This window comes from Aspergillus steynii (assembly GCF_002849105.1).
Source record: "Aspergillus steynii IBT 23096 chromosome Unknown P170scaffold_3, whole genome shotgun sequence".
Classification (NCBI taxonomy): domain Eukaryota; kingdom Fungi; phylum Ascomycota; class Eurotiomycetes; order Eurotiales; family Aspergillaceae; genus Aspergillus; species Aspergillus steynii.
The window spans coordinates 3,316,842-3,343,226 of NW_020194400.1; the positions used below are offsets into that span (position 1 = coordinate 3,316,842).

General features: G+C 53.2%; 13 protein-coding genes across 13 annotated transcripts; 5 read left to right on the plus strand and 8 right to left on the minus strand.

Annotated features, from left to right (window-relative positions):
• Nucleotides 1–1,017: 1,017 nt before the first annotated feature.
• P170DRAFT_446157 (threonine aldolase GLY1) lies at nucleotides 1,018–2,317 on the minus strand (the record flags this gene model as incomplete). Its single annotated transcript, XM_024850772.1, has 3 exons — nucleotides 1,018–1,124; nucleotides 1,197–2,150; nucleotides 2,230–2,317. 3 exons carry the CDS (start codon nucleotides 2,315–2,317, stop codon nucleotides 1,018–1,020), a joined length of 1,149 nt encoding a protein of 382 aa, XP_024706287.1.
• Nucleotides 2,318–3,366: 1,049 nt separating this feature from the next.
• Nucleotides 3,367–5,290, plus strand: P170DRAFT_382068 (uncharacterized protein). Its single transcript, XM_024845594.1, has 2 exons — nucleotides 3,367–3,719; nucleotides 3,776–5,290. Exons 1-2 carry the CDS (start codon nucleotides 3,439–3,441, stop codon nucleotides 5,169–5,171), a joined length of 1,677 nt encoding a protein of 558 aa, XP_024706288.1. The 5' UTR covers nucleotides 3,367–3,438; the 3' UTR covers nucleotides 5,172–5,290.
• A 616-nt stretch (nucleotides 5,291–5,906) lies between these two features.
• Nucleotides 5,907–7,903, minus strand: P170DRAFT_464012 (MFS gliotoxin efflux transporter glia). Its single transcript, XM_024852212.1, has 3 exons — nucleotides 7,652–7,903; nucleotides 6,444–7,587; nucleotides 5,907–6,367 (listed from the first exon to the last, which is right to left on the minus strand). Exons 1-3 carry the CDS (start codon nucleotides 7,880–7,882, stop codon nucleotides 6,042–6,044), a joined length of 1,701 nt encoding a protein of 566 aa, XP_024706289.1. The 5' UTR covers nucleotides 7,883–7,903; the 3' UTR covers nucleotides 5,907–6,041.
• A 607-nt stretch (nucleotides 7,904–8,510) lies between these two features.
• On the minus strand, nucleotides 8,511–9,962 carry P170DRAFT_446160 (O-methyltransferase; the record flags this gene model as incomplete). The annotated part of the gene is made up of 5 exons (XM_024850773.1): nucleotides 8,511–8,845; nucleotides 8,922–9,373; nucleotides 9,425–9,548; nucleotides 9,600–9,723; nucleotides 9,789–9,962. 5 exons carry the CDS (start codon nucleotides 9,960–9,962, stop codon nucleotides 8,511–8,513), a joined length of 1,209 nt encoding a protein of 402 aa, XP_024706290.1.
• Nucleotides 9,963–10,539: 577 nt separating this feature from the next.
• P170DRAFT_474538 (uncharacterized protein) lies at nucleotides 10,540–10,905 on the minus strand (the record flags this gene model as incomplete). The annotated part of the gene is made up of 1 exon (XM_024853157.1): nucleotides 10,540–10,905. One exon carries the CDS (start codon nucleotides 10,903–10,905, stop codon nucleotides 10,540–10,542), a length of 366 nt encoding a protein of 121 aa, XP_024706291.1.
• A 287-nt stretch (nucleotides 10,906–11,192) lies between these two features.
• On the minus strand, nucleotides 11,193–13,325 carry P170DRAFT_436070 (uncharacterized protein). The gene is made up of 5 exons (XM_024849074.1): nucleotides 13,196–13,325; nucleotides 12,209–13,071; nucleotides 11,987–12,124; nucleotides 11,824–11,924; nucleotides 11,193–11,728 (listed from the first exon to the last, which is right to left on the minus strand). Exons 1-5 carry the CDS (start codon nucleotides 13,254–13,256, stop codon nucleotides 11,368–11,370), a joined length of 1,524 nt encoding a protein of 507 aa, XP_024706292.1. The 5' UTR covers nucleotides 13,257–13,325; the 3' UTR covers nucleotides 11,193–11,367.
• A 1,371-nt stretch (nucleotides 13,326–14,696) lies between these two features.
• P170DRAFT_455300 (Gfo/Idh/MocA family protein) lies at nucleotides 14,697–16,146 on the minus strand (the record flags this gene model as incomplete). The annotated part of the gene is made up of 4 exons (XM_024851516.1): nucleotides 14,697–15,724; nucleotides 15,851–15,864; nucleotides 15,898–15,965; nucleotides 16,075–16,146. 4 exons carry the CDS (start codon nucleotides 16,144–16,146, stop codon nucleotides 14,736–14,738), a joined length of 1,143 nt encoding a protein of 380 aa, XP_024706293.1. The 3' UTR covers nucleotides 14,697–14,735.
• A 37-nt stretch (nucleotides 16,147–16,183) lies between these two features.
• P170DRAFT_436071 (uncharacterized protein) lies at nucleotides 16,184–17,229 on the plus strand. Its single transcript, XM_024849075.1, has 2 exons — nucleotides 16,184–16,697; nucleotides 16,761–17,229. Exons 1-2 carry the CDS (start codon nucleotides 16,196–16,198, stop codon nucleotides 17,189–17,191), a joined length of 933 nt encoding a protein of 310 aa, XP_024706294.1. The 5' UTR covers nucleotides 16,184–16,195; the 3' UTR covers nucleotides 17,192–17,229.
• A 927-nt stretch (nucleotides 17,230–18,156) lies between these two features.
• P170DRAFT_436072 (uncharacterized protein) lies at nucleotides 18,157–19,200 on the plus strand. The gene has a single exon (XM_024849076.1). It carries the CDS (start codon nucleotides 18,190–18,192, stop codon nucleotides 19,162–19,164), a length of 975 nt encoding a protein of 324 aa, XP_024706295.1. The 5' UTR covers nucleotides 18,157–18,189; the 3' UTR covers nucleotides 19,165–19,200.
• An 884-nt stretch (nucleotides 19,201–20,084) lies between these two features.
• On the minus strand, nucleotides 20,085–22,628 carry P170DRAFT_464016 (RNA exonuclease; the record flags this gene model as incomplete). Its single annotated transcript, XM_024852213.1, has 3 exons — nucleotides 20,237–22,628; nucleotides 20,152–20,163; nucleotides 20,085–20,121 (listed from the first exon to the last, which is right to left on the minus strand). The coding sequence occupies exons 1-3, from the start codon at nucleotides 22,462–22,464 to the stop codon at nucleotides 20,085–20,087; spliced, it is 2,277 nt and encodes a 758-aa protein (XP_024706296.1). The 5' UTR covers nucleotides 22,465–22,628.
• A 329-nt stretch (nucleotides 22,629–22,957) lies between these two features.
• Nucleotides 22,958–24,149, plus strand: P170DRAFT_436074 (PICOT family protein). The gene is made up of 2 exons (XM_024849077.1): nucleotides 22,958–23,927; nucleotides 24,017–24,149. Exons 1-2 carry the CDS (start codon nucleotides 23,196–23,198, stop codon nucleotides 24,089–24,091), a joined length of 807 nt encoding a protein of 268 aa, XP_024706297.1. The 5' UTR covers nucleotides 22,958–23,195; the 3' UTR covers nucleotides 24,092–24,149.
• On the plus strand, nucleotides 24,133–24,508 carry P170DRAFT_157746 (uncharacterized protein). Its single transcript, XM_024842550.1, has one exon. The coding sequence runs from the start codon at nucleotides 24,268–24,270 to the stop codon at nucleotides 24,475–24,477; it is 210 nt and encodes a 69-aa protein (XP_024706298.1). The 5' UTR covers nucleotides 24,133–24,267; the 3' UTR covers nucleotides 24,478–24,508.
• Nucleotides 24,310–26,159, minus strand: P170DRAFT_436075 (putative Gamma-butyrobetaine hydroxylase subfamily). The gene has a single exon (XM_024849078.1). It carries the CDS (start codon nucleotides 26,099–26,101, stop codon nucleotides 24,539–24,541), a length of 1,563 nt encoding a protein of 520 aa, XP_024706299.1. The 5' UTR covers nucleotides 26,102–26,159; the 3' UTR covers nucleotides 24,310–24,538.
• Nucleotides 26,160–26,385: the final 226 nt, after the last annotated feature.

Below are 26,385 nucleotides of genomic sequence, written 5' to 3' on the forward strand. Positions count from 1 at the left end.
CACGACTGTCAGTTGTTTTACCATGGTACACAGCCAGCATCCATTACAGGATTCGACGGCAGCTTTACCTTTCAAGGAAGAGTGATAAGGATGGCCAGGTCAACTGCAGGCTGCAGCAGCAAGTGGGACGGACGCTTGGACGGACGCCTAGCAGAGGATATTCGACGAGGAAGTCGCTTAAGTGCAAATGCTATAACCCAAAAGAGGAAAAGGATTCTATTAAGCCAAAGAACCAGCCCAAAATCACCCGGGAAGAAAGATATTCCAATGCGAGAGTCCTATACGTTGTGCAGCGGCTTCGAGTACAACGAGGATTGTAAAAGTACACTCGACGGCTGGACCACCCCTACGTCTGATGGCCAACCGTTAATCAAAACATACACGGCACGTGGTATCATGGGACGAGACTATCGAGACAAGGAGCGACAAAAGGAAAGGAGCTTTGGCCTAAGGAGGGTTGAAACAATAGCTATGTCTGCAGGGAGCGACTTGATGGTTAGTTTGGGCAGGTCGAGAAACAGAGGACACAGGGATCTTTAAGAAACTCACACAGTTGGCGAAGTCCCCATCAACCATCCACTGCACAATCAAGGGATGCAATTGCAGCAATCGGACCTGCTTGACGGGGGAAGCCGGCAACGGGGGACGGGCTTGCGAGACAGTCTGGGAGGAGGCGTCGTCGGAGAAACAAGACCAGAGCAAGGCTGAACCGCACGTCGCTTCCGCGTTCTCGAGTGGGTGCCTGAGGCGGCCTGAGGCTGCCCGTCGCGCCCTGTTGCGGCCTGGCCAATGAGCGCCCGATCCCGCCGGGACACACGGCAGCCGTCCATGGATGCGCCCGAGGGAGCATCGAAGCTTTGCCCGGGTGAGTTGACACAAGTTTAATTAACTGGGCTCGTGAGCTAGGTGCGTACGGTAGTACTGCGTAATTGGAAAGGAAACGTCGCTCTATTGGGCACGTTTCAATGCATCAGATGTGACCACGACATTTACAAGGTACTACGTACCACTACCAATTTATTTACTTCCATATGGCTTACTCTGGTCGGTGCTACGCTGGAACTGCCCACTCATCGCGGCATCAAATGCTTGTCCCAGCCGCGAGATCGCCTCCTCGGACACCTCTGGAATGAGTCAGGCATGAGTCAGACCAAGTCATGCGCTTCTGCAAGGGTGATCGACGGGTGAGAACTTACGGTAGTGAACCACAATCCGACCCCCTAGCAATTTCAACCCCTTCTCTGTTCCGATATCTGCTAGATCATTGGGTCCCAATCCGGAGGACTCGAGGTCTAACCATACCATGTTAGTCTCGACCGGAAGCGATAGCTTGCCTCCCCGGCTGGTCCACATCTCGGCGACTCGTTTGGCGTTGACGTGCGTGGTTTGGAGCTTCCCTTCGCGCCCGTTAGGATCGGGTCCAAAGGTCTCCTCCACAGCCACTCGGGCGGCCGCAGCGATGACCCCGGCCTGTCGGACTCCTCCGCCAATAGACTTGCGGAACCATCGGGCTTTCTTGATAAATTCCTTGGATCCTACGATAATGCTACCAATAGGAGCCCCAAGTCCTTTTGAGAAGCACAGGCTAACGCTGTCAAAGAGACCCGCGTATTCTGGCAAGCTCCCAGCCCCTGACACGACAGCTTCCCATAGCCTGGCCCCGTCCAGATGCACCTTGATGTCGTGTGCATGCGCCCAGTTCGTAATCCGACGCACCTCATCGAGGGGCATAATCATGCCGTCCAGTGTGTTCTCCAGGCTGATAAGCTTCGTGGGACAGTGATGGATGTCGTCGTCAAGCACGGCATGTTTTTGAATATCTTCGAGGGTCAGGTAGGCGCCATTCTTGGGAGTGATTGGCTGGACCATGGCGCCCGTCAATGAGCTGACGCCGCCCGCTTCGTAGTTGACAATGTGCGAGCGTTGGTCGCAGATCACCGAGTAGGGAGGTTGCACCAGATGGGTTCGGATGGCAACCTGGTTACCCATTGTTCCTGACATCACCAACAAGGCGTCCTCATGATTCGTTCGCTTCGCCACGTATGACTGTAGATCGATGGTTACGGGGTCTTCGTTGAAGACATCATCCAGGAGGGTAGTTTGGCAGATGGCTTCGAGCATCGAGGGGGTTGGCTTCGTCATTGTGTCGCCTTGGTTGCCCCTACGTCTCAGCATCATCGACGAAAAAGTAATAGTATTATCGGAAAGGGTCGTGGTGATACAACTCACTCCGCAAATCAAACTCGGCAGCGCCAGCCCCGTGCCAGGTGGTAGGCTTGCCATGAGCCCCATTCGAGGCTGTGGATACATGCGCCATGACGATATTCGGAGTGTATCTGAACCTGTGGAGGCAAGAGGTCGACCGGGAGAAAGGCAACGGCCTGAGGAGGGCACGAAGAGAGGAATTCATTAAGCCACCAACCCAGGAAGAGGGGACCCAACATCCAATGACCGGAGGATTGAGCGGCGAGAGATACGGAGTAAGCGCCAATCCGTCCCTGCGGGGTAAAGCTCCGGCCTGCGAGTGCGCTAGTCTGGAGTGGGTAAGGTCAACATCGCGTGGTCGGAGAACTGCCGATCAGATCGGCTGAGTCTTAATTACTTGCACCATCCCAAGGACATGCGAGAATACGCCAACTCGAACTGATCTTCCTTTCTGAAGGATTCCGAGCGACGTTTGTGTCACGAAACAGGCATGGAGCTCTTCGATAAAGCTTAATGAGATGCACGACAGATTCCTGACCACGGCAGCGGTCCCGTTCGTTGAACAAGCGTTTTGGGATGGAAATTTAAATTGCATGACACCCACGGAGGCTTGTAAACTCAATCCGTAGGGCTATAAATTCTTCACCATTTAGCCACTGATGCAATGGTAGACGTCGGGGCGCTGGCTGTGGAATCGCAACGACCCAAGGTGAACCCCTCCATGCGCGATTTTAGGATCGTTACCACTCCGAGATTTGGTGTCATGCGCTAGTTCAAAAGCCGATGTGAACGCAGCATACTTTTCCCCGGAAACTCTGGAAGTCTGGGGCGCAATATGAGCCTCCGGGTGGAAACGCCATGCTCGAGCGGCTTGTTCGCTCCAGTATAAACTCCGGTATACAGGCGGATCAGGTGACTCGGCAGACGACCGCCAGGGCTTGCCGAGGCAGCCATCGATACGGCCACCGCGTAATACGGCGTACGGGCGCAAGCACGAATGACGCCAGCGAAACGCGTGCGGCGGTCTTTGCCCAAGCCGGAAAGAGTCAAGCGCGACCCGCCAGCGTGTTCCGGCGGCCGCTGAGTCAGCAGTCGAGATCCCTCTGGACTTTTGCGGGCGCCGTTGAAGCCTTGACCTCATCTCTTATCCCGTACATATCTGGTGGCGCCTTGCAGACGAACGAGCTTCAATCACCCGAGTCCTGTCGTGGGTTGCAGACCCTCCCACTAAGGATGGATCTCTCGAAACTCACCCGCCCCGCCATCCTGTGCCAGTGTTCTCGCTGCTCGAGTTCGCTGGCCGCCCTGGAAAACGAATGGGCGAAATTGTCGAATTCCTATTCCGTTGCCGCTGGCTGGCTGAGCGTCGAACTGCATCGCATCTCGATCTCCTCGGAGAAAAAGCAGGTTCCGCAGTCGTCGGACCTGAGTCTCCTGCGGGGCCGGATCCTGCAGGAAGTCGCCTGTAAACTCTGCCAACAGAAGCTGGGAGTGTTGTGCGCTCTGGACAATGGGTAAGTGGAGGCGACTTGCGGAATTTCTTTTCGCATGCTAACGACGGACCACGCAGCCCCAATGTCTTCTGGAAGCTGTCCAAGGTTTCTTTTAGGGAGATCGTTACGATGCGCACGGTCGAGCCTTCGTTCAAGGAAGGCGCTCTCGATCGTCTGATGAATGCGACCCCCAAGGAGCCGGCAAAAAGAGACCGAACCTCCATTCAGCCCGGAGCGCTGGTACCGGCCGGTGCAAACGAACTCGATCCCTACAATGCCTCCGTCGAACAACAGATTCAGTACCAGGGTCTGAGCATCGACAACATCTCCAGCTCCGTCAGCAATCTCCACGATACCATGTCCGAGCTGAAAAGTGCCTTCACAGCCCTTCGCATCGAGCTCAATGGTCCGGGGCGCTTTCCCGAAGTCGGCCACCCGTCTAGCCCCGACTTCAATATGATCACGACCGTTTTACGAGAGCTGAAATTCAAGTCGGACGAGATTGAAAAATTGAATCTGGAAATTGAGGCGCTGAAAATGAAGAATCGATACATGGAGGAGGCTGGGAGACTACCAGCGCCCTTGCCCCAGCTCGATGAAGCGATTTCGCAGGTGCGTAGTCCAGGCCTTCTCCAAGGAAGCAGGAAGCGCCCGTTGCCAGACTATTTCGAGAGCGGGGGTCGAACCCACCCGATCGCGGACTCTTTCGACGATGACGACGACGACAGTGATAGTATCGGTGATTTTTTAGCTGAGCCGAACTGTCCGCCGGTGAAAATCCCCCTCAAGGAGCCTGAACACCCCGCCAATTCATCCCACCATCCCACCTCTTTCGATTCTCCGAACCTTCGTATCGAAGTTACACATCCACAAAATCCGGCTTCACACCCCGAGACGCCTACTATTAACGGAAACACACAGCAACCCGCGGTCACAAAACGGCCTCGCGTATCTCAATCTACAGAAAGACCATCATCTAGCGGGACCGCTGCCGACAGAAGAAAGGCTGGTCGCCCGCGGAAGTCTATCAGCCAGGCGACAAACCTTGATTTCTCCGAGACCCCCAAACCCACACCTTTATCCGAGCAGAACGGGAATGCCATTGGCAGCACCCAACGGGAGAACCCACCCGCAAATCAAACTCCCAGCGAGCCTTCAAGCACCAAGGAGAATCGTCCCGCCAGATCACGCAGCTTACGTAGTCGGTCTCGCCCCCCGTCGACGGGCAACCGAAACGGCCAAACAGGGGACAACGACGCGCAGGAAATGGCACAAACGCCCAGTGGCCCAGAGACTCGACAGTCGAACGGATCTGAAAAGAAATCTTCATCGTCGAAGGCACACAGTACTCGCACGAACGGTGAAAACGGACTTGATTCCGAAAAACGCAAAGCACAGGTTGCTACGCGAGACGCCATGGCACGATTAGCCATGCAGCGCGAAGAAGCCATGGAAACAGAGGAGGCTAGGTGACGTTTTTCAATAGACTGCACTTCTATCAATGTATTATTGACTCTTTCTCTTACTATTTTCCTTTGACTTGCATTATTCCTACCACCTTCCGACTTCCCACTTTTTTTTTTTTTTTTTTTGTGCCCATCTCTTCATTTTATGACTATTTCCACTGGATCATTCGGATGCTTTTAGGTGCAAAAGCACAGATTCTTCGACTGTTTTACTGTGTCTCATTTGTTGGATTAATCAGGGCTACGCTTTTTTCCATTTCTGCAACTCATATGGGCGTCTTCATACCAAACAAAACAAAAAACGGAGTTGTAAATGACAGAAGATTAAGGAAATACACAGGCTAGTAAATGGAAGCCGTTTTTGACACTAAATTCCCAATTCGCGAACATCCATTATTTATGACATCTATATAGTAATCAGACATGTACTTGATTTTCTAGCCAGGGTGATAGCTTTTTCTGTTTGAGTACTTATCCCTTACTGCTTTTTACTTACTAGGTAAACCCGAGCATGCCTCAAGTAGTCTGGCGATAATTAGTAGATATAAAATGAGTGTGGGATTAAGTGCCCTGAGTAAATAATCTTAACAAATTATATTTTAACTAGTAATCCTTTTTTAGCTATTTTTTATTCTTATTCTTTTTTGACCTGTTATACTACTTAAACCCCAGTAATACTATCACACAGACAACAAATAAAGCTGGTATTTCTTCCGTAAAAAAAAATGTTATGGTTACCATTCCACACTGATCCGGCAAATATCTTTATAGCCACTGTTCTTGCAGTTGCAACAAACCACACTGAACCACCATGTTGACTCTGGCCGTATTGTGGCAGGAGTAACCGGCCAATTCGTTAAGCTGCCAAGGATACCATCTACCTCTGTTTACCCTCCTCCTTATCGTCAGGACCGGGTGCATGCGTCGCAAGCCGCTTCCAAGGAACAAACAACGTAGAGATCAGGGCAATGCCGCAAAAGGCAATGGAAAGGGCAAACGTCGCCTTTAGACCGTGCATGTAGGCCACTAATACACCGGGCAGTTCCTCCGGAGAAAAGACATTGCGTAGCTCTGAAGCCCCCGCGCTGATGACTTTCTGGCCGGGAACCCCGGGCGCAGATGATGCGAGCTTTACTAGGATCTGGTTCACAAAGGCGGCTTGTCCGGAGGAGATTGTGAATGCTCCTCCGACTGTTTGGAAGACTGTGTGGATCATGTGTTAGCTTTTCTTTTCTTTCTTTTTTTTGGCGTGCCCGGGATGAAGCAGGTATGCACTTACAGTAAAGGCAAGCCGTCACGGCTGGCAGATCCTCTGGGTCGACGCTGGCCTGGGCAATGTTGAGGCCGTTCTGAACGGAAAATGCTATGGCAGATCCGGCGAGAATCTGGTATCCTATCCACTTTGGACTCGGGGTGTCAATTTCGAGCGTGTAAAAGAGGCCGCAGCCAACGGTCCCGAGCAACGCGCCGACAAACATGGCCGGTGTCGGGAGGCCTGTCGTAGTCACAAAGACACCACCCAGGATAGCGAAGATGGCAACTGCGAGGACGATGGGCAGATTGTCGACGCCGGACTGGATGGGGCTGGCGCCCTTGACAGACTGGAAGTAGATGGGGAGGTAGTACAGGAGGAGGAGCAGATCGCCGAGGAAGAAGAACTGGTAGGGGCAGACGCTCCAGAGCCCACGCTTCTTGAAAAGCCGCGGAGTCATCATGGCATACTCGCCTAGCCATATGGACCAGAGGATCAGGGCAATGATAAGCACCCCAAAGCCGACTAAAAGGCCAACCACCTTGCTGCTCTTCCAAGGATATTCGACTCCGCCATACTGCAAGCCCAAGACGAAGCATATGATGGCCGCCATGGTGAGACACATCCCGACGGGATCCAGGTGAAGCAGCTTCTGGCCGAAACTGATGGGCGGCGGCTTGACCGCGGCCGGGAGGTGAAAGAAGATGATAACGACGGCCGCGCCGACAGCCCCGACAGGAAGGTTGATGTAGAAGCACCATCGCCAGGTGGCATTTTCCGTAAAGGCACCGCCAATCAGCGGCCCAAGCACGGAGCTCAGCCCGTACGTCAGCCCGATGAGCCCCATGAGAATCGGTCGCGTCTTGGGCGGGACGCTGAAGGCGACGATGCTTGTTCCACCGACGGAGATGCCAGCGGCGCCGATTCCAGCAATGGCACGCCCGATGATCAGGGCGACAGACGACGGCGCGACGCCGCAGATGAGGCTGCCAATCTCGAATATTGTGAGAGATGCAATAAAAGTCCATTTTATATCAAAGTATTTAAAGGCCTTGCCCCACGATGCCTCGAGGCCGCCAAATGTCATGAAGTAGGCCGCGGAGTACCAGGATACGTCTTTAAGACCATCAAACTCGGCAGTGATTTCCGGGATCGCGGTACCGACAATTGTCTAGAGAAAAAGACACAGTTAGCTTTGTCCAGGGAGAGACTTTGTAGTAAATTAAACTGCTTACCTGGTCCAGCGCGATGAGGAACACGCCCATGATGGACGCGCCGGCCAAAAGGACGAGTCGAATGCCGTGAGGGTACTCATCGACGACATCGGCGCCCGTGTCCACGGGGGACTGAATGTCAGTGATGTCCTGGGGTGACGTCTTCTCCGCGAGGCTTTGCGACGAGGGCGATGATTTCGACCCTAGGCTGGCCTCGGCCGCCGTGCCCTCGGTGTGCTGCTCTGCTACCATGTTCTCGGAATGCAGTTGAATCTTTTTCGAATCGATGGCGACAGCAACGAAAAGCAGTGATGGTTGGATTGAAGTAATACCTGACACATGCGAGTATTATATCCTCTGCAGTGTTTTCCGTGGCCTGGCAGAGTCGCCGCAAACGAATAGGCCACGCACGAACTCGACCTGATAAAGCCCCGGAGGCAGCAAATCCTAGACAGCCTTACAAATCAAATAAACGTGCGAAACGGGCCCTGAGTTTCTAGTAGTTACGGCGAGAGCAACATGACCCGGCTGTTGGTTGCACCGGAAGACTGACAAATCCGCCGAGATGGAAAGACTACTTTAGATCGTTTGCGTTGTCCGATCATCTCGGTTGGATTCGTCCGGATTACAGGCAGCTAATGATTAACCGGCTAAAAAAAAAGAACAAAGCAGAGGTACAGGGAAGCATCGATCGGCATGTCTGGTGTTGTGTTCACGGAGTTCCGTGTAGTAGTCAACCGGCCAATTAAATTTAGCCCGATTGACTCGACGTCGTTAGTAAGGATTCTTCTATTATCTGCAGCCTCGTGGTGATCCCGCTATGAACCCAGATCCTCGTTTACAGGTACCTATGGGCGCCGACCTAGCCTGACATGGACCATCACTGCGTGCCTGCTCGCCTCAGCCTCGCCTCGATGGTGGTCTGGGTCGGGTTGTCTGGGTGCCGCCAGACTCGCTCGAGCTCGAGACCGGCCCCTGCCAGCAGCGTCGCGAACTGCTGCTCTGTCCGCTCGAGCCCTCCCTCCATAAACATGTTGAGGTCCATGAAAAAGGGCATCGGATCGGAGCCGGCGGCGACGGTGCCGGGCAGAACCATCTCTCCGATCAGGAGGCGCGAGGTAGGGCCCAAGGCCTCGGCCAGCTGGGGCAGGATGACGAGGCTCCTCTCGTCGTAGTGGTTGTGCAAGACATTGCGCAAAAGGTAAACATGCGCGTCTGTGTGACGGTTAGCGATGATCTTCTTTTTGTATCTCTTTTGCGACTCGTGAGTGTCACTGCGAGGCCAACTTACTCTTCACAGGCTGCGGATCGTAAAAGTTGTGCGTCATGTTCTCGACACTATCAACTGCAACCGGATCCTTGCCATTGAGCACATCCTCCATGCCCTGGAGGACCATCCTTGCGCCGTAGCTACCGCCGCACTCGTTCATAATCGCAACGAGCGCGTTCCCTCTTCCCCCGCCGACGTCGACGACAAAGGGCCGGTGTGGCTCCGCCTCGACTGCCTCCCGCAGCGACGCAAAGGGAAACATGTCAGAGACGGGCTGCATCGCCTCGATCATGACCATGCCCTTGTGCCAGGCGTCAGACACGGCCGGATCCTCCTCGAGGGTCTTGTAGTACGTCATGCCCTCCTTTCCCATGGCCCAGCTGAAGGGTACCTTGGTCGCGTGTTTGGCGTCCTCGGACGAGTGCGTCTTAAGATACTCGGCGACCTTCCACCACTGCGGGAACTGCATCGTGCTGCGAGGATGATCAGTATCAGGGAAGTGAGAGTGACGGCCAGACACCTACCCCAGCCGAAAGAAACTGGGGGCGTGGTCCGTTCGAAACATGCTCGACGCGTCCGTGTGCGCGTAGACGCCTGGCGTATCTTCCTTGAATATCCCCTGCGTGAGGACGAGCCGGAGGAACCGACCTAGCTTGCTGTCAGCGATGCATTCCTGCGTGATCCCGTGTATTTCATCACCTAGAATCTCGGTATCCAGGTTGACTGCTGCCGAGAGATCGTCTAAAGATCTAGAGCCTGTCTGTGGTACCGCGTCAAACACCCCAAAATCACACAGTACATTCATAGCGGGCAGCATTTGGAACTTGTGTCGTCAGCATCCGAATGGACATGGTATTTGCAACGTTACGTTGATTTTGCCAGGCTTACGGGATAAGCATGGAACATGAGAGCGTCGGGGCCCTTGTGGACAAGACAGCGGAGTCTTTCGAGTTGGCGCACGACATTTGCCTGATCCGTAACTGAGCCCGTGTGGCTCTTCAAATCGCGAAGAAGCTGTTCCGCCGCCTCGATGACTTCCGGGGATACAGCAGAAGTGTTCATTGTCCCGGGGAATTCACTAAATCGCTCAGCAGCTTCAGGAGTACCACAATTGAGAAAGACACTGCGCAGCGTTGCTTGTGTTATTTCTTATAGAGCTATCACGTCTCAGTAATGACACTCCATTGGCTCGTATAAGTCGCCGTGCGTCGGCATCGGTGGTGTGTGTGTGGCCAGAGTGAGATTATTGTTAGGGATGCAGCTGTTTTCCGTTCAAAAAGTCAAGATTCATGAATCTGAAAAATCTCCGGTGCATAGAGAATACTGCCTTCTTTTTCTTGTCTTTTTCTTTTTCCCCACGCATGTGCTAGTAAATTAGTATCTACTAGTACAAAATAGTAATAAAGTGAGCATTTTCTATTCCCTGATTTGGAAATCATTTGTCTAGATCGCTTACTAAGACACTAAAAGGGACGTGCGTTTTTCTGTTGACTAGAAAAAAACAGGGTGTATTTTCAAATAATAGATAGAAAAAGGAAAAGTCCAATTCTTGGATTCCTATTCTTTGCACTTGGAGGGTATGTGCTACACGGAACCCGACGACGCGCGAGTGACGGACGGGGTTGATGAAATTGCTACTCTATGCCCTACATAAACTTTGATGAAGCTGCTTCAACTGTTGCTCTACTTCTGTTTTTAGCCCGGCAATGGCATCAAAAGAGACCGACTGCCTGGAGTCTTGCTCGCGCAGCATCAGGATGCGCGACACTCTGCTGTGGTTTCTCGACAAGGTTTCCACAGCCTGGTTTTGTCGGTTGAAAATGTACGAGCACAGCTGTATGACTGACACGAGCTGGAAATGAGCCCTCGAGGACGCCTCCAGGCGCTCGTCTTGCTCGTCGGGAGCCACATGTCCCTGCGACGACGTGGTGATCATGTCTAAACATCGCTGTAGGGCACTAAATGCCACGTTGTACATGTTCCTCGTCGCCAAGTGCAGATACATCTCGCGATCTGCGTAACTAGACTCACTCAGCCGCAGAATACTACAGCATTGATCGGATTGGCGTACCCTGGCAACTATATCCGTAGCCTGGGAGAGTTTACTGGGCGGCAGTGGTCCAACTACTCCGGAGTACATTCATGCGAACCACTGAGCTGAAAAAGGTACACCCTAGTTAATTAAGGTAAATTGCGTACTAATTTTAAGAAATAGAAACTATACTTGAACTCGAAATGGTTTTTATTACCAAAATAAAAACCTATGCATGCTTTTACAAGGTAGCTTTTTACCAACAGTAACATGTACAACCCTTGTCCATCAACTCGGTATCTTTTACTGGCGTTTCAACATGTGGCAAGAAGAAGTAGCTCTTTTTAAAAGAAAGAAAAAAAGAATATAAGAAGACAGTCTCTCTGTGGAACTCCGTATTCCGGGGGGGAGATATAAAACAAAATAAACAGTCATTTAGAACTGCTGCATCATAGACGCAGCAAGCATAACGAGATTGCCGATGCCATCCATGCCCGAACACCACTCGTTCCACTCGATGGTGCTGGGTGGCGCTGCTATGTCGTCGCCTGTAATCGCTGCTGTTGCTTCTGCGTCCCCGCCGAGCCTGACGAGTTGGCCGTTCTTGGTCAACCCGAATTCCATCTGGGCGCCCGACTCCGTCTCGCCGTCGCGCTTCCAGATGTTGTGGTCTGGTGCCTCCCACAGCTGCTTCTGGGCGGGCAGAGGAGCCAGGATGACGTCGCCGACGGCTTTACACATTTTGGCCGGCTCAAACGACACAAGCATGCTGATGACTTTAAACAGGACACAGAGTCTGCATGGACGAGTCAGTCAATACATACTTTACCGAGTCTTGATATGCTGCTGCTGCGACAGCAACAGCTTATCAGAGAGCAGAGGCTGGCTTACCTTCGTCCTGACTCTTCCAGAATCCAGTTTTTCCAGGCAGTATAGGGCGTCGAGCACGAGCCGGACCTGAAATCAACGGCCAAGAACTGAATAGCGATGACCTGTTGCGTGTGTTAGCAGACGAGTGGAATGCCGGGCAGTCAACTGCTTAAACATGGCGTACCGTGACAGCTCTGAGCAGCAGCCCGTCAATTTTAGCCTCTTGCTGGTTCTCTTCTGGTGTCTCGTCTATTCTCATTATGACATATATAGCCAATGCCTGCATCGTGGCAAGAAGCTCCCACCTGTCGAGCTCGAAATGCTGTAATGGCCTGTCCGTTAGTTCCGAAAAAAAAAAAGAAAAAAGGAAAGTCCGAGCCACGATGAAAACTAGATAGGGACGTACCCGTTGGCAAAAGCGCTCACACTCAGCCTGGACGTTTCTCCAGAACAGTCTGCGGCTGCCCTTGATTTTGCTGTTTGCCATGTACACTAGGCTCATGCAGTTGTGCCACGGTTCAAGGCTTTCGGTCGTGTCGTCGGCCGCGCCGTCAGTTGCGCTGGTTGCCAGCAGGGAGGGATGGAGAAACGGCGGAGGGGTCTTCTGGCGCATCATCATCAGCGGATAGGACTTGAGCGTCTGCAGTATGATCTGCGAGACGCGCTGCGCGCCCGCGTCGGCGTGCTGGCGGCGAAGGATGGACGGCATGTCAAGGGTCGGCAATCTCGGTATCTGCGACTCGGGAGCGGTCGTCACGCTTTGAGGGCCGAGCCGGTTATCGGACGAGGACGATGGTGTCTCGCTGTCTGGCCCCGTGGTTGGCGAGAATGACGAAGAGTACGGCCCGGCATCGGACAGAAGAAATTGCCAGTCGATATCATCCCAGGCGCCAAAGCCCGGGTCGAATCCCAGCGTTTCCTGAGGCGGCCATGATGACAACGTGGGGTCGTACGCGACGCCGTCGATATCGCTGGCCAAGTGGAGAAGAGCGCTGGTCTGGGCGACCGAGGCGGGCATCGGATCAAACGCGGGCGCAGGCTTCTTCTGTTCAGTCGTCGACGGCACGCGAGCGCCTCTCATCTCGGCCGCGCGAATCGCTCTCGCAGGGTATCGACAAGGGAGACCTTTGGCGTTGCATCTCGAGCAAGCAGGCCTTGCGTTGTCGCATCTCGTTTTCGTGCTCACGCAGGACACGCAGGCTCGCGCACGGGGGGGTTGGACGCCGTTTCGAGTTCGACAGTAGTAGCCGTGTCTTTTCAGAGTCGATGCTGTATATGGCGAGCATGGCATGTTAGATGGATGACATGTTTGTCCAAGGCTAAGGTGTGTCTGACCAGCCCATCCTGGCGTGGGCGTGCAGACCCGCGGGGGCCAGGCGAGGCGAGCACTCACATCTGTCAAAGGTCTTGCCGCACAGGGTGCAGCTCAGGATGGAGGCTTGATCTGAAGCCATGGTGCGGTGTGTTGCGTCTGTATACGGCGACTGTGACCAGGCGTTGCTTGTGGGGCAAGTAGAGTGGGCATTGGGACCCGCACAGCCCGAACTCCTAGGGGTAGAACCCGCATCAGTTTCGGATTTTAAACATGAAATCCGACATCCGCTACGGATCCCCGAATTTTTTACAATTATAAAGGGTAGTCATTGTTCTATGTAGATATGTTTTAGATATTGTTCTATCTAAGAATGTAATTTATGAGCTGTTATTATAGATAGTTCCAGCTACAATTATAAAAATCAACTATCAAGGAGTTGCATACCTGCGGGTTTGGTCTACTTGACCAGCCGTATCGACGGCCATGGTCAATGTGGGCCGCCCTAGTTCGCGGTGTCAAGACTCAAGGCTCGAGAGGCACTTGGTCTGGCTAAATCATGTAAATCATCATCCATCCGGGTTGTACCAGGGTATATATATATGCCAAGGTCCTCTTTCATCTTTTATTCCAAATTATTGTCTCATATTATGATTCGTATTAGGATATTTAGTTATGTACCTAAAGTGAGAAAAAAAACGAAGTAAAAAAGGATTTTACAAAGGTCAGTTATTTTTAACTCTCGCTGATCGCCTGAGTGCTTAGTGAGTGAATGAATCCTTACTTGTCCACTTCTGTCCCTTTGCGGAGTGGCATCGGGCGGTTTGTAAAGGGCTGTCCGTAAGCGGACTAGCGCCGGACGGAGCAAATTGTAGAGTGGGTCCGGACCGTCCCGCCTCGTTCTATAGATTGGTCTACTGTCTACATGTATGAGATGAAGTGCGTTATGGTCTTGCTGACAAACAGAGATTCGTAGTTGGTAGTTGGTTCGACTCTGTAATTGGCCCAAACAGGAGGTGTTAAGGCCGTAGGGTTTGAAGATCACGGTAAGAGCAAAGGTCCTTTGTTCTTTGGGCGCTCGCTGCTTGGTTCCACGGTTACTGACACTTTCATCTAGTCTCTCTCCCGGCGACATTCTTTGTGTGGCTGGCCAGCCCCGAGGCGCGATTCTTGAACAGAAAGTTTCTGTGGGCAAACTGGGATGTGGACGAGCTGAAGGCGCGGGCGGACGAGATTAGAAATGGATCTCTCCTCGACCTGAGCCTTGTCGGCTGGCCATTTGGCCTTGACTGGAAGGCTGGTTGGAGCATGTAGATGTATTTTAGCCAGATCAGATCATAGTTGTGTCTGTGTTATCTATTATGAAGTATCCCTAAAACGAGCAGTACCCTCTTAGGCAATATAAGATCCATGCGGACTTTGACCTTGTACTGGCCTCCGTCGCTCGTGGTGTTAAATCAGGCAGTGCTGTTCCCTGTGCTACGTTGCTTGTTTCCCGTCGTGTGCAGTGTAGATGGATACAAGTCAAGCGCTTGAATCATGCAAGAGAGCTAAAGAAAACCATGGACAAGTCAAAGATCGTGTTCAGAAAAGCATAAAGGACTATATTGCAGAGAAAGGTTTAAGAATACTGGCTGGTTGGCCGAAGTCCCAGTCCACTCTTCTCATAAGCCATGTCGACCATGCGCATCTGCTTGATCGAGTCTTCACCGTCAATCCAGTAGCTCGTCGGCCGGCCCTTGATGCGGTTGACAAACTCCTCGAGCTGGTAGCGGTACGGCATCCACCAGTCCTCGCCGTCGGGGCCCGACCTCTTGCAGCCGGCATCACGGAAGGAGTACGCCTTGTGGCTGGACGACTCGACCCAGGTCTTGACCGGGCGCGCATCCGCTTTATTACGGATGACAAACGAGTCCTTGACGTCGATGCGATGACAGAGAACGGCGTGCATGTACCCGTGCAGCGTGACCTGGCGCGTCTTGATCTTTTCCTGCGTGTCCGGCAGCGACGGGTCGGCGACCACGACAGGCCTGTGGGTAACTCGCGCCTCGGACGGCTTCCACAGGAGGGGGCCCTGCATCGTGGCCGTGGCGGACGCGGTGCCGCCGTTGGGGAAGCGGAAGTCGGCCTCGAAGTGGTAGTCGCAGCGGCCGTGGAGGCCGTCGGCCCAGACGCTGGGCGAGCACGAGGTGCACTCCTCGGGCTCGTCGGCAAAGATCATGCGCAGCATGGCAAAGTTGTAGGTTCCGAGCGCCATGATGCTGCCGCCGCCGAGGTCGTAGCTGAACTCGATCCGGTCCTTGCCGATAAGCAACCATGGGACCATAACGTCGGTGTACACGTGCTCGACGTCGGCCGGGGTGATGAAGGAGAGGAACTTGTGCACGGCGGGATGGAACCTGCTGTGACACGCCTCTAGGATGACAGGGGCGTCGGGACGAGAGAGCTCGGGCATGCGGAACAGCTTCAACGCCTCTTCTTCGTTGTTGACGGACGGCTTCTCGAGCAGCACATGCTTGCCTGCTTCGATGGCGCGCGCAGCCCACTCGTAGTGAAGGCCGTTGGGCAGGGGAATGAGAACAGCGTCAATGTTGGGGTCCTCAAGAATCTCTGGAGGCACAGTTAGCTTGTAATTTCTTTTTTTTCTCCCCCCTTTTTATGGATAACATGCGCGCGACAACCTGACAAAGATCTACAGGGGGGGGGGGGGGGGGGGGGGGGGGGTGGAAAGCAAACCTTCATACGTATCTCTGACCTATGGAATTCCATTCTGCTTTGCAAACTTCTCGGCTCGAGCGCGATTGCGAGCGGCGACGGCCTGGACAACAACTTCTGGATGCGACTTTGCATGCTGACGCGGATAAAATTTAGGCGTTTAACAACCGCCTAACTCATTTTGCAAATACTGGTGTGGTTGGAGGCCCGGCTTTCGCAGCCGGCCTCACAGGGTCTCGTCCTACCCCTCGAATTTCCCAGAGTGGCACCACCTTATTTCTGGATGCGGTACTACTAGACGTGGTGAAGAGAGACATAGAGATCAACATATCTGTCGACCTAGAGGCTCAGCGCCTAGCCTACTTGATGGACACACTGGCCGAACTGCCTCGTGATTATCCTGGCAGCTCAGGGACAAGCTTTGATGCCTTTGCCAGGACCCTGGCCTCCACAATCCCATGCTCTATCAGCCCAATTGTCAGGAGTTCTGCGACAGAGAAAGATCACTCTCGTGATGCTTTCACATGCTCCGCTTCGGATTCTTTCTCTCATGCGCCGTTTTGGCTTTGTGAAATTCTCGAACGGGAATCGTGGAGCTCGCTGGAAAAGTTACGAGAAAAACTGGATCAGGCGACGGACTCGAAGCGAGAAAGCTGGGAAGTCGCAATTCAAAAATTGGTAATTGCGTACCACCACCTGTGTTTTCGGTATCCAGATCTCCCTTGGTCAAAGTCGATCGACCGTGAAGTAGATCCGGCCGAGTGCCAATACACAGCCCAAGGGACAAGCGATATAGTTGGACAATTACTCGATATGGGCATCGTGAAAGTGGGTGAGATTATTGACGAAATTACCAACAAACGGGATGGTGAGATTCCATACAATTGGGTCCGGACCTACCCAGTATCACCCCAGGCTCAACAATATTTAGATGCGATTGTTAAAAAGACACCCTGGAGTGGCGTCTTTGAAACGAATGAAGGCCTTTTAGGCATGGGGCCCAAGTGGCTCCACGACGGCGACCAGCTGATGATTGTCAAAGGCGCCGCTGTGCCGTACATTTTCAGATGTGCTGAAAAGCACCGAGAAGCCCTGATTGAAACCCAGCGGGCTCATATCACCAACTTGGAATCGTCGTTCGAAAAACTGAAACAATCTCAGCCATGGAAAAGAGTACTTTCAACCAAGGCCTACCGCAAAGCAATTGCTGAAGCGAAAGAACGACTCGAGGAGTTGCAAGTCCCTTTTGAGCAGCCGAATTCTTGGATTTTGATCGGTGAGGCGTATGTTGAAGGAGTCATGCGTGGGGAAGCCGTCGCTGAAGGGGGTGATCATCTCTTCGAGAGAATTGCGATAGTATAACAGAGATGCGTGAAGAAACCTTGGAAGAGACATCGGGAGCAAGAGAGCTATTGAGTTAGTATATATTGTCGACGATCGATGGATCGGTAAGGTCTCGTACGTAACAATGGATTATCACTAAACAGCTGTTCTTCTTTATGTACATCCATACATTTTCAGACTCAGGGGCTTGCTTCTTCGTAAGCTCCTCTTCTGTAGATCCAAGCTGAAACGGGCTCTAGTGGTAATCAACCACTGACATAGATCTACCTAGAGTAGTGGGGGCGTATGGCTCTCTTGAATGAATCTTAATAATTCCTTATTAGCTACTAGTAAAAGGGGTAAATAGTAAAAATATAATTAGGGATATTATCTAAATTGTATTATTAATTAAGTACTATTTGAAGACGTCGATATGCTATTGAGATGCATCGATACCCAGTTAGACACTATGGTCATCTCAGCACCTATTGAAGCTTTAGCTGCCCTTCGTCAATTGCCGCCTGACAACTCTCCCAGTGGTAGAGCTGAGGCGGAAGAAAGAATGCGGCAAAAGAGAGAGCGGGCGCTCATTCAAGAAATGTCTTTTATCGACCAAATGAGAAATCTCGGCTACCAATTTCAGACCGAGAGAGAGCAAAAGGAATTACGACTCAGTCCAACACCTGACATCCGATTTCATAAGCCGCTGTCAGTGAATGGACATTTCTGCCACTGGATAGAATACCAGAACTACTTCGGTTTCAACGCGAATCCATTTATCCCCTCGAAAACCAAGAAGCAATTTAGGAAATATGTGTCTGGGTTAGGACCGGGTGCTGTTGTATACAAATTGGGATATGAAATTGAGCACATAGCAAGAGTCAAGGCTACGAAATTGAGTGAACAACGTGGTTATCGTTTCCGGGGGCTCCGTCTCGCCCGGCGCCACTGGAGGATGGCCATCCGGCGGCGGCCATGGTCCGGCGACCCGCACCTAGTATGGTCTTGGGGCCGATCAGATCTTGGAGGCCGAGGTGATGCTTGCCGACGGCCGCGTCGTCTTTGTCAATGCCTGCCAGCACGCCGACTTGTATCGGGCCCTGCGCGGTGGCGGCCCGGGGTACAGCGTCGTGCTGGGAATGACCATCAAGGCACATCCCAATGTTGGCGCCGTCGTCGTCAACAAGCTGACGTTGGCCCCGAAACAGAAACCGGAAACAAACTCGGATCTCCTCGATGCCATCGCCGTCTTGATTCAGTCGTACCCGGGTCTCAACGACGCCGGGTTCGCAGGATACAGGCATTGGCACAAGCTCAAAGTCGAGGAGAAATACGTCACGTACAACGACTACTGGAGCTTCTACGACACGGAGCTAGGCCTATACAATCCAGAGGGCAACACGTATATCATGACGTCCCGCATGCTCGACCGGGGCTCGGTCAAAGACTTTGCCCGCGTGCGAGAGTCCACCGAGGTGGTGAGCGGTCAACCAGACGAGTACGCCGCCCATGTCGTTCTGCTCGTCTCCGGCGGACAGGTCTACCAGGACGGCCGGGACAAGAACTCTGGCCTGCACCCGGCGTGGCGCACGTCGCCCGTCGTCATTGCCACGTATCGAGTCCCCGAAAAGACCATAACCAACGCGCAGCGGCAAGCGGCCAACCACGACATGACGTTCGTCAAGGGCGCGGCCGGCAAGAAGCTGGCGCCCAACACCGGCAGCTACATGAACGAGGGTGACGTGAACGATCCGGACTTCCAAGACACATTCTACGGCGCCAACTATGCGAGCCACTTGGCAACAAAGCACAAGTACGATCCGTGGGGTGTCTTTTACTGCCCTTCTTGCGTGGGTTCCGAGGCTTTTGTGAACCGGCCTGATGGGCCGCTGTGCAGGGTCAGCTATGCGGACTTGGGTGGCCCTAAACGTGCAAGTGGTAGGGAAGGCTACTTAAATGCTGGGACAGAAGGGGTAAAAGCAAGTAAAAGAGGACAGAAAGTACATAGCTAGCAGTATAGAGGTTAACAATATATATAAAATAAGGAACTATATAAAAGCCGGGATAAGATAGTATTCTTATTATTATTTACTACCTATATAGTTTATTAATCGTTACCCTCTATATATCTATCTAGGTATGTATTAAGCAGCTCTGCTATAAACAAAGCAATAGTATGGATGGGAGCGGATGATTCCCTCTATAAAAAGGTGGACCGGGTGATCGTGTCTCGTAAGTGTAGGACGCGTATGTCGCCGCACGATATAAAGGCATGGCGGGAGCCACTCTATAAAGAGCTATACTGCCTAACCGGTCAGCCGACGAAGGCAGCTCTGGAGGTTCTATCCGAAGGCATCGAGGGGCTGGCGGCGTTTCGCTGTGCAATTGTGACACGGGATCGTAATAGGAGTCGGACTTATATAAATTTAAATTCCTTCTCAGAGATTGAATTAGCAGTAATCATCATTTCCCTTTTATGTTTTTTTTTTTTTTTTTTTTTGTTTTTTTTTGTTTTTGTTATTTACTAGTTCTATAAATCAATCGGTAGACCCCTTCTTTGAACCACTGGCAAGCGAGACTTAGCTAAGACATGATTCAAATTCCAACTCCAAAGACCATGACGGACCCCATTTATATTCATGTAATCAGACTCTGTTTTCTACTCACTTGCATTCATCATGATCGCCTGCGGAGTTCAATCACTTCCATGCTTCCGTACTCGGGGAAATAAACAATGCAGCGTTCGTCACAGGCTGTGCTAAGAGCCCTGCATCTTTCCCCACGTTATTCCAATCAAGTTCCAAGTTGATTTTTGAAGAAATCCAATCGCTTGTTTGGTAGAGGCCCTAATAACTAGTCTATAGGCAGGAGCATGGAGGAGTGAAATACGTTCATAGAAAATATTTCCTAAACGGACCCCTGAACGCCCTCACTAAAGCGGCAGTATCCTGAGGAAGCCTACAGTTGTCCTAGAAAGTCAAGTACATAGAGGTACATACAGAAGGCTTTTTCTATCCAGTATTCACATTCCACGTAGACAAGATAAGATCCGACTAAATAGATCGGTCTATTTACTTCACACACATAAATCCACACCCCGCGCGAGCCCTCTCGCACGCCTTCTTCAATGCCTGCTCCTCGGTATCCGTCCACTTCACGCTCAACTCATCCCACGGCTTCCGCGACTGGTACTCGTCGCGAAACGTCTTGTGCATGGCTTGCAGACGGCTGACTTCGCGCGGGTCCCCGGTCCCAGAGTACACGAGGAACAAGGTGCAAGGGGGCAGGGAGTCGTACACACGCTGGATGTTCGCGGTGGTTCGCGCGACCATGGCCGAGAGGCCTTGCAGGTCGGCAGTCGTCGAGGAGGATGAGGGATCCGAGGCGGCAGTCGGGCCGGTGGGCGTGGTTTCTTCGGGAGGAGGGACCAGCGTCGTGGATTCGTTGGCCTTGTTGGGGTCCGGCATGCGGTTGCACCAGCCTCGGTGCATTTCAAGCTCGCGCATGCGGGCCCAGGTGAAGTCGACGCCGTCGCCGGGGATGGAGGCCCGGGATGCGTCGCCGTTCACGACGGAGGAGATCCCGCGCGCGACTTCCTCGTCGTCGCTGCACCCGATCGCGACGGTCGCCTGCGACCCGAAGCCGCGCTCGGGTGCGCCCCAGTCGACTACGGCGCCGGTGCGGCCGGCATCGTCGGCCGTGGAGGTCTTGCCGGGCCGGGGGGACCGCCCGAGACGCTTGAAGATGCTCTCGTTCGAGGCCTCGCTGGTGCCCCATCGCTCGCCTTTCTCGCATTTCTGTTTGACGAGGTCAAGCACGGCGACGGAGTCTTCGATGGAGTCGTGGCCGGTTTGACCTTTTTGGATCTCCTTGCCGAGGTACTTCTGGCAGAGCCATTTCAAGCTGCATTTGAGGGGAGGTCCGCGAGGGTGCGGGTAGATGAAGGTGGTGTCGACGATGAAGGGGTGAGTGAGTTTGAGGGCGGTTAGATCGGAGTTCAGAGAGTGGCCGACTAAGATCGTACGGGGGGTGAAGATGGAAAGGAGCTTTTGCTGGATGTCGGCGAGGGTGGTCGTCACGGGGTCCAGCATTTCTTTCGTGATTCCAGAGAATCGCGTTAGGTAGTCGATCACGGGCAGTCGCGGTTGCACAAGCTCGTCGAGCACGACTTCACCGTCCCAGCGGATCAAGCTGATGCGCGTGAGCTCCGAATTGCCGCCTTCCGTGACGCACATCTCGCAGTCCATGGCCAGGACCTCCCGGCCAGCCGTCATACTTCCTTGCTGGATCTCTGTCTCGGGTACGTTGCCTTCTTCTAGGCTGTTGACGTGCGTGTCTACCCACCCATCATCAACGGACTGGCCGAGCCGTTTGCGACTTTCGGCAAGCTCTTCCTTCTCCTGATCCGTCGATAGAAGAGCCGGGTGAAGGACGTAGTCATTTTCGCGAAGATCCTCAAGGCTACTGATGAAATTCGTAATCGGCGTTCGTTTAGGGACGAAGGTCTTATCCATCTTCGCCTGTTTCGGGCCCTTGGTACCATTGCTTTCCTTGTTTTTGGGTAAAGCAGACAATAGGATGGCCTGGAGTGGAGAATGTACTTTGTTGTATTTCGAATCACCGGGAGCTTTCACCGGCCAGACATGAGGGAACAACTCTGCTAAGGGCTGCAGCGGCTCAGGTAAGTTGTCGCGCGACAAGGCGCGGGGATTGAACTGGTGTGATCGATCCTGTGGGGGGAGTCCTTTTTTCCACCGTTGGAAGTCAGCCTTTTTGGGGTCCTCATCCGTTCCCTCGGTATCCATGGCGCCCTCCTGTTCTGCCGGAGCATCGGTGTCCTTGCCGCTGTCCTCCGGTGCCTGCAGGGGGATTGTCCCATCGAACATGCCCAATTCCAATCCCGGAACCATCAAGACCACGATTTTACGGACACGAGGCGAGTGTTTAATCGAGATCCACTGCGGCGCGATGCCATCGGCAAAGCAGTAGAGTAATAGATTTTGCAAATCTGCGATGCGAATGGAGGATTGCAGCCGGCCTTCGACATAAGTGAGCTGCGGGTACTTTGTCTTTTCCCCATCTATTCCTCTTTTCTTAGTCGGTCTTTTCGACGGCATGTCGTCCTGGTTCTTCGACTTTTCGCCCGATTGCGCTGCCGACTCTGTGTCTTCCGTGGGACTATTGGACGATTGGAGACGAGATAAAGTCTCGCCGACTCCGAAGGCAGCATCTGCGTTCGAAGCGCCTTTAACCGGGTCTTCATCATCGGAATTCCCAGCATCAGCGCGCTTGCGCTTATTCGAGCCGGCCATATCTGGGCTTGTGGCGACCTTATGGTATCAAAGGCCTTGTAGATGACCGGTTGGAAGCGGGCCAATTACCGGAGAAGACAGTACAGTCCACTCGTGACACCTAGACGGAACGCTTTCCGGCGAAAATTCACAGCCCCGGACAAGAAATTAGCCTCGCAACAGCAGATGCAGGCTTGTATTGGGAGCAGGGAGCAGCGTTGCCCGGGGCTGCAAATCCACCAGCTTTTGTGGCACGTGATGATAGCGATACGGGGAGTGGCCTAACCGGAATCGGCAGGGTGTTGCCTTGCAGCCTCAGGCAGGCATGACGGCATGGGTGCCTGAGGAGTGATGACGCAGCGATGTCGGACTCCGGCCTCAGGCAGGCGATGGTGTCAGGCGGAACAACGATGTTCCGGCGAGTCGGACGGCGGAAATCGCTGGTTTCGATCTGATAAGCCAAAAATTCGCCTTTCGCTGATCTTCCTCTTCCTTCGTTCTTCGCCAGACCCATTGTCATTGGAGCTGTTGTCTCGCGATCTCCCTATTTAATATCTAGACTGCTTTCTCGCCATCCCGCATCCTTTTCGCCTGCTCGCAGTTCATCGGGTTTTCTCAACCTCCTCCCCTCCCCCACCTCCGGCGCCGACACTAACTACTACTTGACCGATTTCTCCCTCTCTCTCTTTTCTCCCCCGCCAGAAACCCCACCCGACAACCCAATTCAAAACTCATCACCCTCGGATTCCGCCATGTCGTCCCTCATCGAGATCCCCTCGGAGGCCGACTTCGTCTCCCACCTGAGCGCCCTCCCTCCCACCTCTCTGCTCGTCCTCTACTTCCACGCCCCATGGGCCGCCCCCTGCGCGCAAATGCGCGCCGTCCTCTCCGCCCTCGCCTCGCAGTACCCGGTCACCTCCCCGCCGTCGCTCTCCTTCGTCAGCGTCAACGCCGAAGAACTCCCTGACATCTCCGAAGAATACGACGTCACCGCCGTCCCCTTCGTCGTGCTCCTCCGCAATGGCTCCGTCCTCGAATCCATCTCCGGCAGCGAAGCCACCAAGGTCCGCGACGCCGTCGAGCGCCACGCCGGCGCTGCCAACCCCGCTGCCTCGAAGGCCCCTAACACCCTCATCCCGCCGCCCTTGTCCGCCGTGCCGCGCGAGAACGGCCCCGCGACCGCTACCCAGCCCCCTGTCAACGCGAACGTGTCCCCCGAAGAGTCCAAGGAGGCGCTGTTCGCCCGCCTCGCGGAGCTGGTCAAGGCCGCGCCCGTCATGCTCTTCATGAAGGGGACGCCCAGTGCGCCGCAGTGCGGGTTCAGTCGGCAGCTGGTGGGCATCCTGCGGGAGCGCAGCGTCAAGTACGGGTTCTTTAATATTCTGGCCGATGAGGATGTGCGCCAGGGTCTGAAGGAGTTCGCGGAGTGGCCGACTTTCCCCCAGCTGTGGGTGAGTGGGGAGTTGGTCGGTGGGTTGGATATTGTACGTTCTACTTCTTTCCCCTTCCCTTCTTTTTCTGGTTTCTTATCTTTTGGATTGATGCGATGCTAATTCATCTTCTTGTTGTACAGGTCAAGGAAGAACTGAACAATGATCCCGACTTCTTGACTGATTACTCCGTCAACAAGTCTTCCGTTGCTGCTTGAGTTATTCGTTAACTCTCATCTTTCTTTTTCTGCCTTTTTTTTTTTTTTTTTTTTTTTTCTTCATAGATTTCCAGGAACGATGGTATCTGGTCCATGGGCATCTTTATCAATGTCTTTGGTCTATACGCCCTGATTTATTATTATTCAGTATTGAGTGTGTTAGATTATAACTAGCGATGAGGAATGATTTCATCTTTTTTTTTTCTTTCCTTCTTTATTTCTTTCCTATGTCTCTTGCCCGCTTACTGACTCGATGTATTGAATGTACGCTTAAATACCAGGGATTGGAGAATCAAAATAACACAAGATACAAGGATCGGTCGGTGATTACAAACAAATTGGGGGAAGAGTTACTCACATATCTATATACACCTCGACCCCGTTGAGTAGCTTCATTCGTACATCGTATCTACTGACAACCGCGGGACCGTGTCCTCACGGCGCCATCTACTGCAGATTCTGTCCATCCCGGGACCCCTCAGTCTCCTCAGTCTCCTCGGTCTCCTCAGTCTCCTCGACCTCCTGGGTGTCCCTGATCCACTTCTTCTTGGTCGCGCTCGGCTTGAGCCCCATGACCTCCTTGGTTTCCGTAGAATCGACAAGCTCAACTCCATATCTGTACCAATCGGTGGGGTATTTCCGGCTGAGAGTCCTGAACTTGGAGAGAAGAGAATCCTCGTCGACGTAGGTGCCAGCCAGCCAGCGATTGCCGCTGTTCAGGTCGAAGGGGCGGCGCGCATGGAGCACGCGCCGGTTTTCGAAGATGGCGCACTCTCCGGGCTGCATTTTGCGCTGGAAGATGCGGTCGCTATCCTTCAGATGCTTGTCAAATAGCCTCAACGAGCGCAGGACCATCGAGATGGCCGCAGGGTCTTTGAACCGCGTCATGCGGCCCTGGAATGGCGGCGAGTAGTTGACGTGAGCGAGTTCTAGGGAGTCAGGCGAGTTACCGGGCCCGACTTCGAAGACAGGCCATGAGTTGGTATAGACGTGATCTTCGTGATTGTACTCGTAGTTGATTTTCAGCTTGGCGAGGCGATCGAACACATTGGGGTACCGCTTGTGAAACGAATTCGCAACATTGAAGGCATCCAGGAACATCGACTCCCCGCCGACGCTGGAGTTCTCGAGGCAGTGCAGCAGTTGATATCCCGGCGGCTCGTTCATATACATGAGGTCCATGTGGAAGCCGAGGTCCTGGTTCGTGTAGGCCACGTTCTTGGCCTGGGGCACGCTGCGCACATCCCAGGTTGCCCCGTAGAAGGTGTTCCGGAGCGGGCCCATCTTGGTCGCGAGCTTCTCCACCTCGTCGCGCGAGTCGGGGATATCTTTCACGAAGACCAGCCCCGTCATGGCCAGATGGCGCATGGCCTCCACGAACTTGGCCTCGTTGTGCATATAGTCTTCGTAGGTGATCCAGTGCTGGCGTTTGTCCATCTGGCCCGCATCCCAGAGCCAACGCGGTCTCCTTTTGCCGGCGGAGGATCTTAATGGGACTGGGCTTATATGGGCCAGGTCGTCCAGATTGTATGTGGAGACATGCCCGTCATAGCCATAGATGTCATTCACCCACCTGACCTCGAGGGTTTTGTCGCGTAGCTTGACGGACCGGGGAGTAACATGAATGTTGACGTCGCTGGTGAGAAACTTGCGCTGCTTGGAATATGGATCCACGCAACGGGGGCACCGACACGCATCGCGCAGCAGGGTGTGCATGATCTCCAGCCTTATGCGGTTCTTGTTAATTTTCATCCACTTTCCATGGATCCTGACACCCGGTGGAAGCTTTCCCTGCAAGTTCGGCGGCTCCTCATCTTTGAAGCTCACTGAATCGATAATTTTCTGATAATCTAGTTTAAAGTCATGTCCATTCGGTGATGAATTCGGAGGGTTAGGAGCTTGTGAATCGAGAGAGTCCGCAGCTGCGGAGTAGCAGCGCCGTTGAAGCAGGCGAGACGAGGGCGCAGCCACTCGTATGGAGGTCGTGAAAGCCCTCAGCAGGCGAGTCATGATGATCGATCCGCGAAGGAGTGGTAAGGAGTGAGGTTGCCGTGGGGAAATGGGGAAATGACCAACTGACAGTAACAGCAACCGGCGCTTCGACCGAGGTTATGTCAACAAGACGGAGTAGGACTAGCGCCATGCTACTTTAGAGGAGGGGGATAAAGTGGCAACGGTATGGTAAGTGTATACAAGATTACAATACCGGTCGCAGTTCCGCTCTTTTTTTTTTTTTTTTTTTTTTTTTTTATTTCCCTGGTTTGGCTGTTATCTAATAGATATGTAATATGGCC

Coding starts and splice junctions, on each gene's coding strand:
- P170DRAFT_436074 (XM_024849077.1), top strand. CDS start 23,196: ATGTCGTCCCTCATCGAGATCCCCTCGGAGGCCGACTTCGTCTCCCAC. Junction 23,928..24,016: donor TGGTCGGTGGGTTGGATATT/GTACGTTCTACT, acceptor CTTGTTGTACAG/GTCAAGGAAGAACTGAACAA.
- P170DRAFT_464012 (XM_024852212.1), bottom strand. CDS start 7,882: ATGGTAGCAGAGCAGCACACCGAGGGCACGGCGGCCGAGGCCAGCCTA. Junction 7,588..7,651: donor TCCTCATCGCGCTGGACCAG/GTAAGCAGTTTA, acceptor CTTTTTCTCTAG/ACAATTGTCGGTACCGCGAT. Junction 6,368..6,443: donor CGTGACGGCTTGCCTTTACT/GTAAGTGCATAC, acceptor TGATCCACACAG/TCTTCCAAACAGTCGGAGGA.
- P170DRAFT_436072 (XM_024849076.1), top strand. CDS start 18,190: ATGCTTGCCGACGGCCGCGTCGTCTTTGTCAATGCCTGCCAGCACGCC.
- P170DRAFT_157746 (XM_024842550.1), top strand. CDS start 24,268: ATGAGGAATGATTTCATCTTTTTTTTTTCTTTCCTTCTTTATTTCTTT.
- P170DRAFT_436070 (XM_024849074.1), bottom strand. CDS start 13,256: ATGGCTTCAGATCAAGCCTCCATCCTGAGCTGCACCCTGTGCGGCAAG. Junction 12,125..12,208: donor GTGAGCGCTTTTGCCAACGG/GTACGTCCCTAT, acceptor AGGCCATTACAG/CATTTCGAGCTCGACAGGTG. Junction 11,925..11,986: donor TGCTGCTCAGAGCTGTCACG/GTACGCCATGTT, acceptor CACACGCAACAG/GTCATCGCTATTCAGTTCTT.
- P170DRAFT_436075 (XM_024849078.1), bottom strand. CDS start 26,101: ATGACTCGCCTGCTGAGGGCTTTCACGACCTCCATACGAGTGGCTGCG.
- P170DRAFT_382068 (XM_024845594.1), top strand. CDS start 3,439: ATGGATCTCTCGAAACTCACCCGCCCCGCCATCCTGTGCCAGTGTTCT. Junction 3,720..3,775: donor TTGTGCGCTCTGGACAATGG/GTAAGTGGAGGC, acceptor CGGACCACGCAG/CCCCAATGTCTTCTGGAAGC.
- P170DRAFT_436071 (XM_024849075.1), top strand. CDS start 16,196: ATGGACACACTGGCCGAACTGCCTCGTGATTATCCTGGCAGCTCAGGG. Junction 16,698..16,760: donor AATTACCAACAAACGGGATG/GTGAGATTCCAT, acceptor AACAATATTTAG/ATGCGATTGTTAAAAAGACA.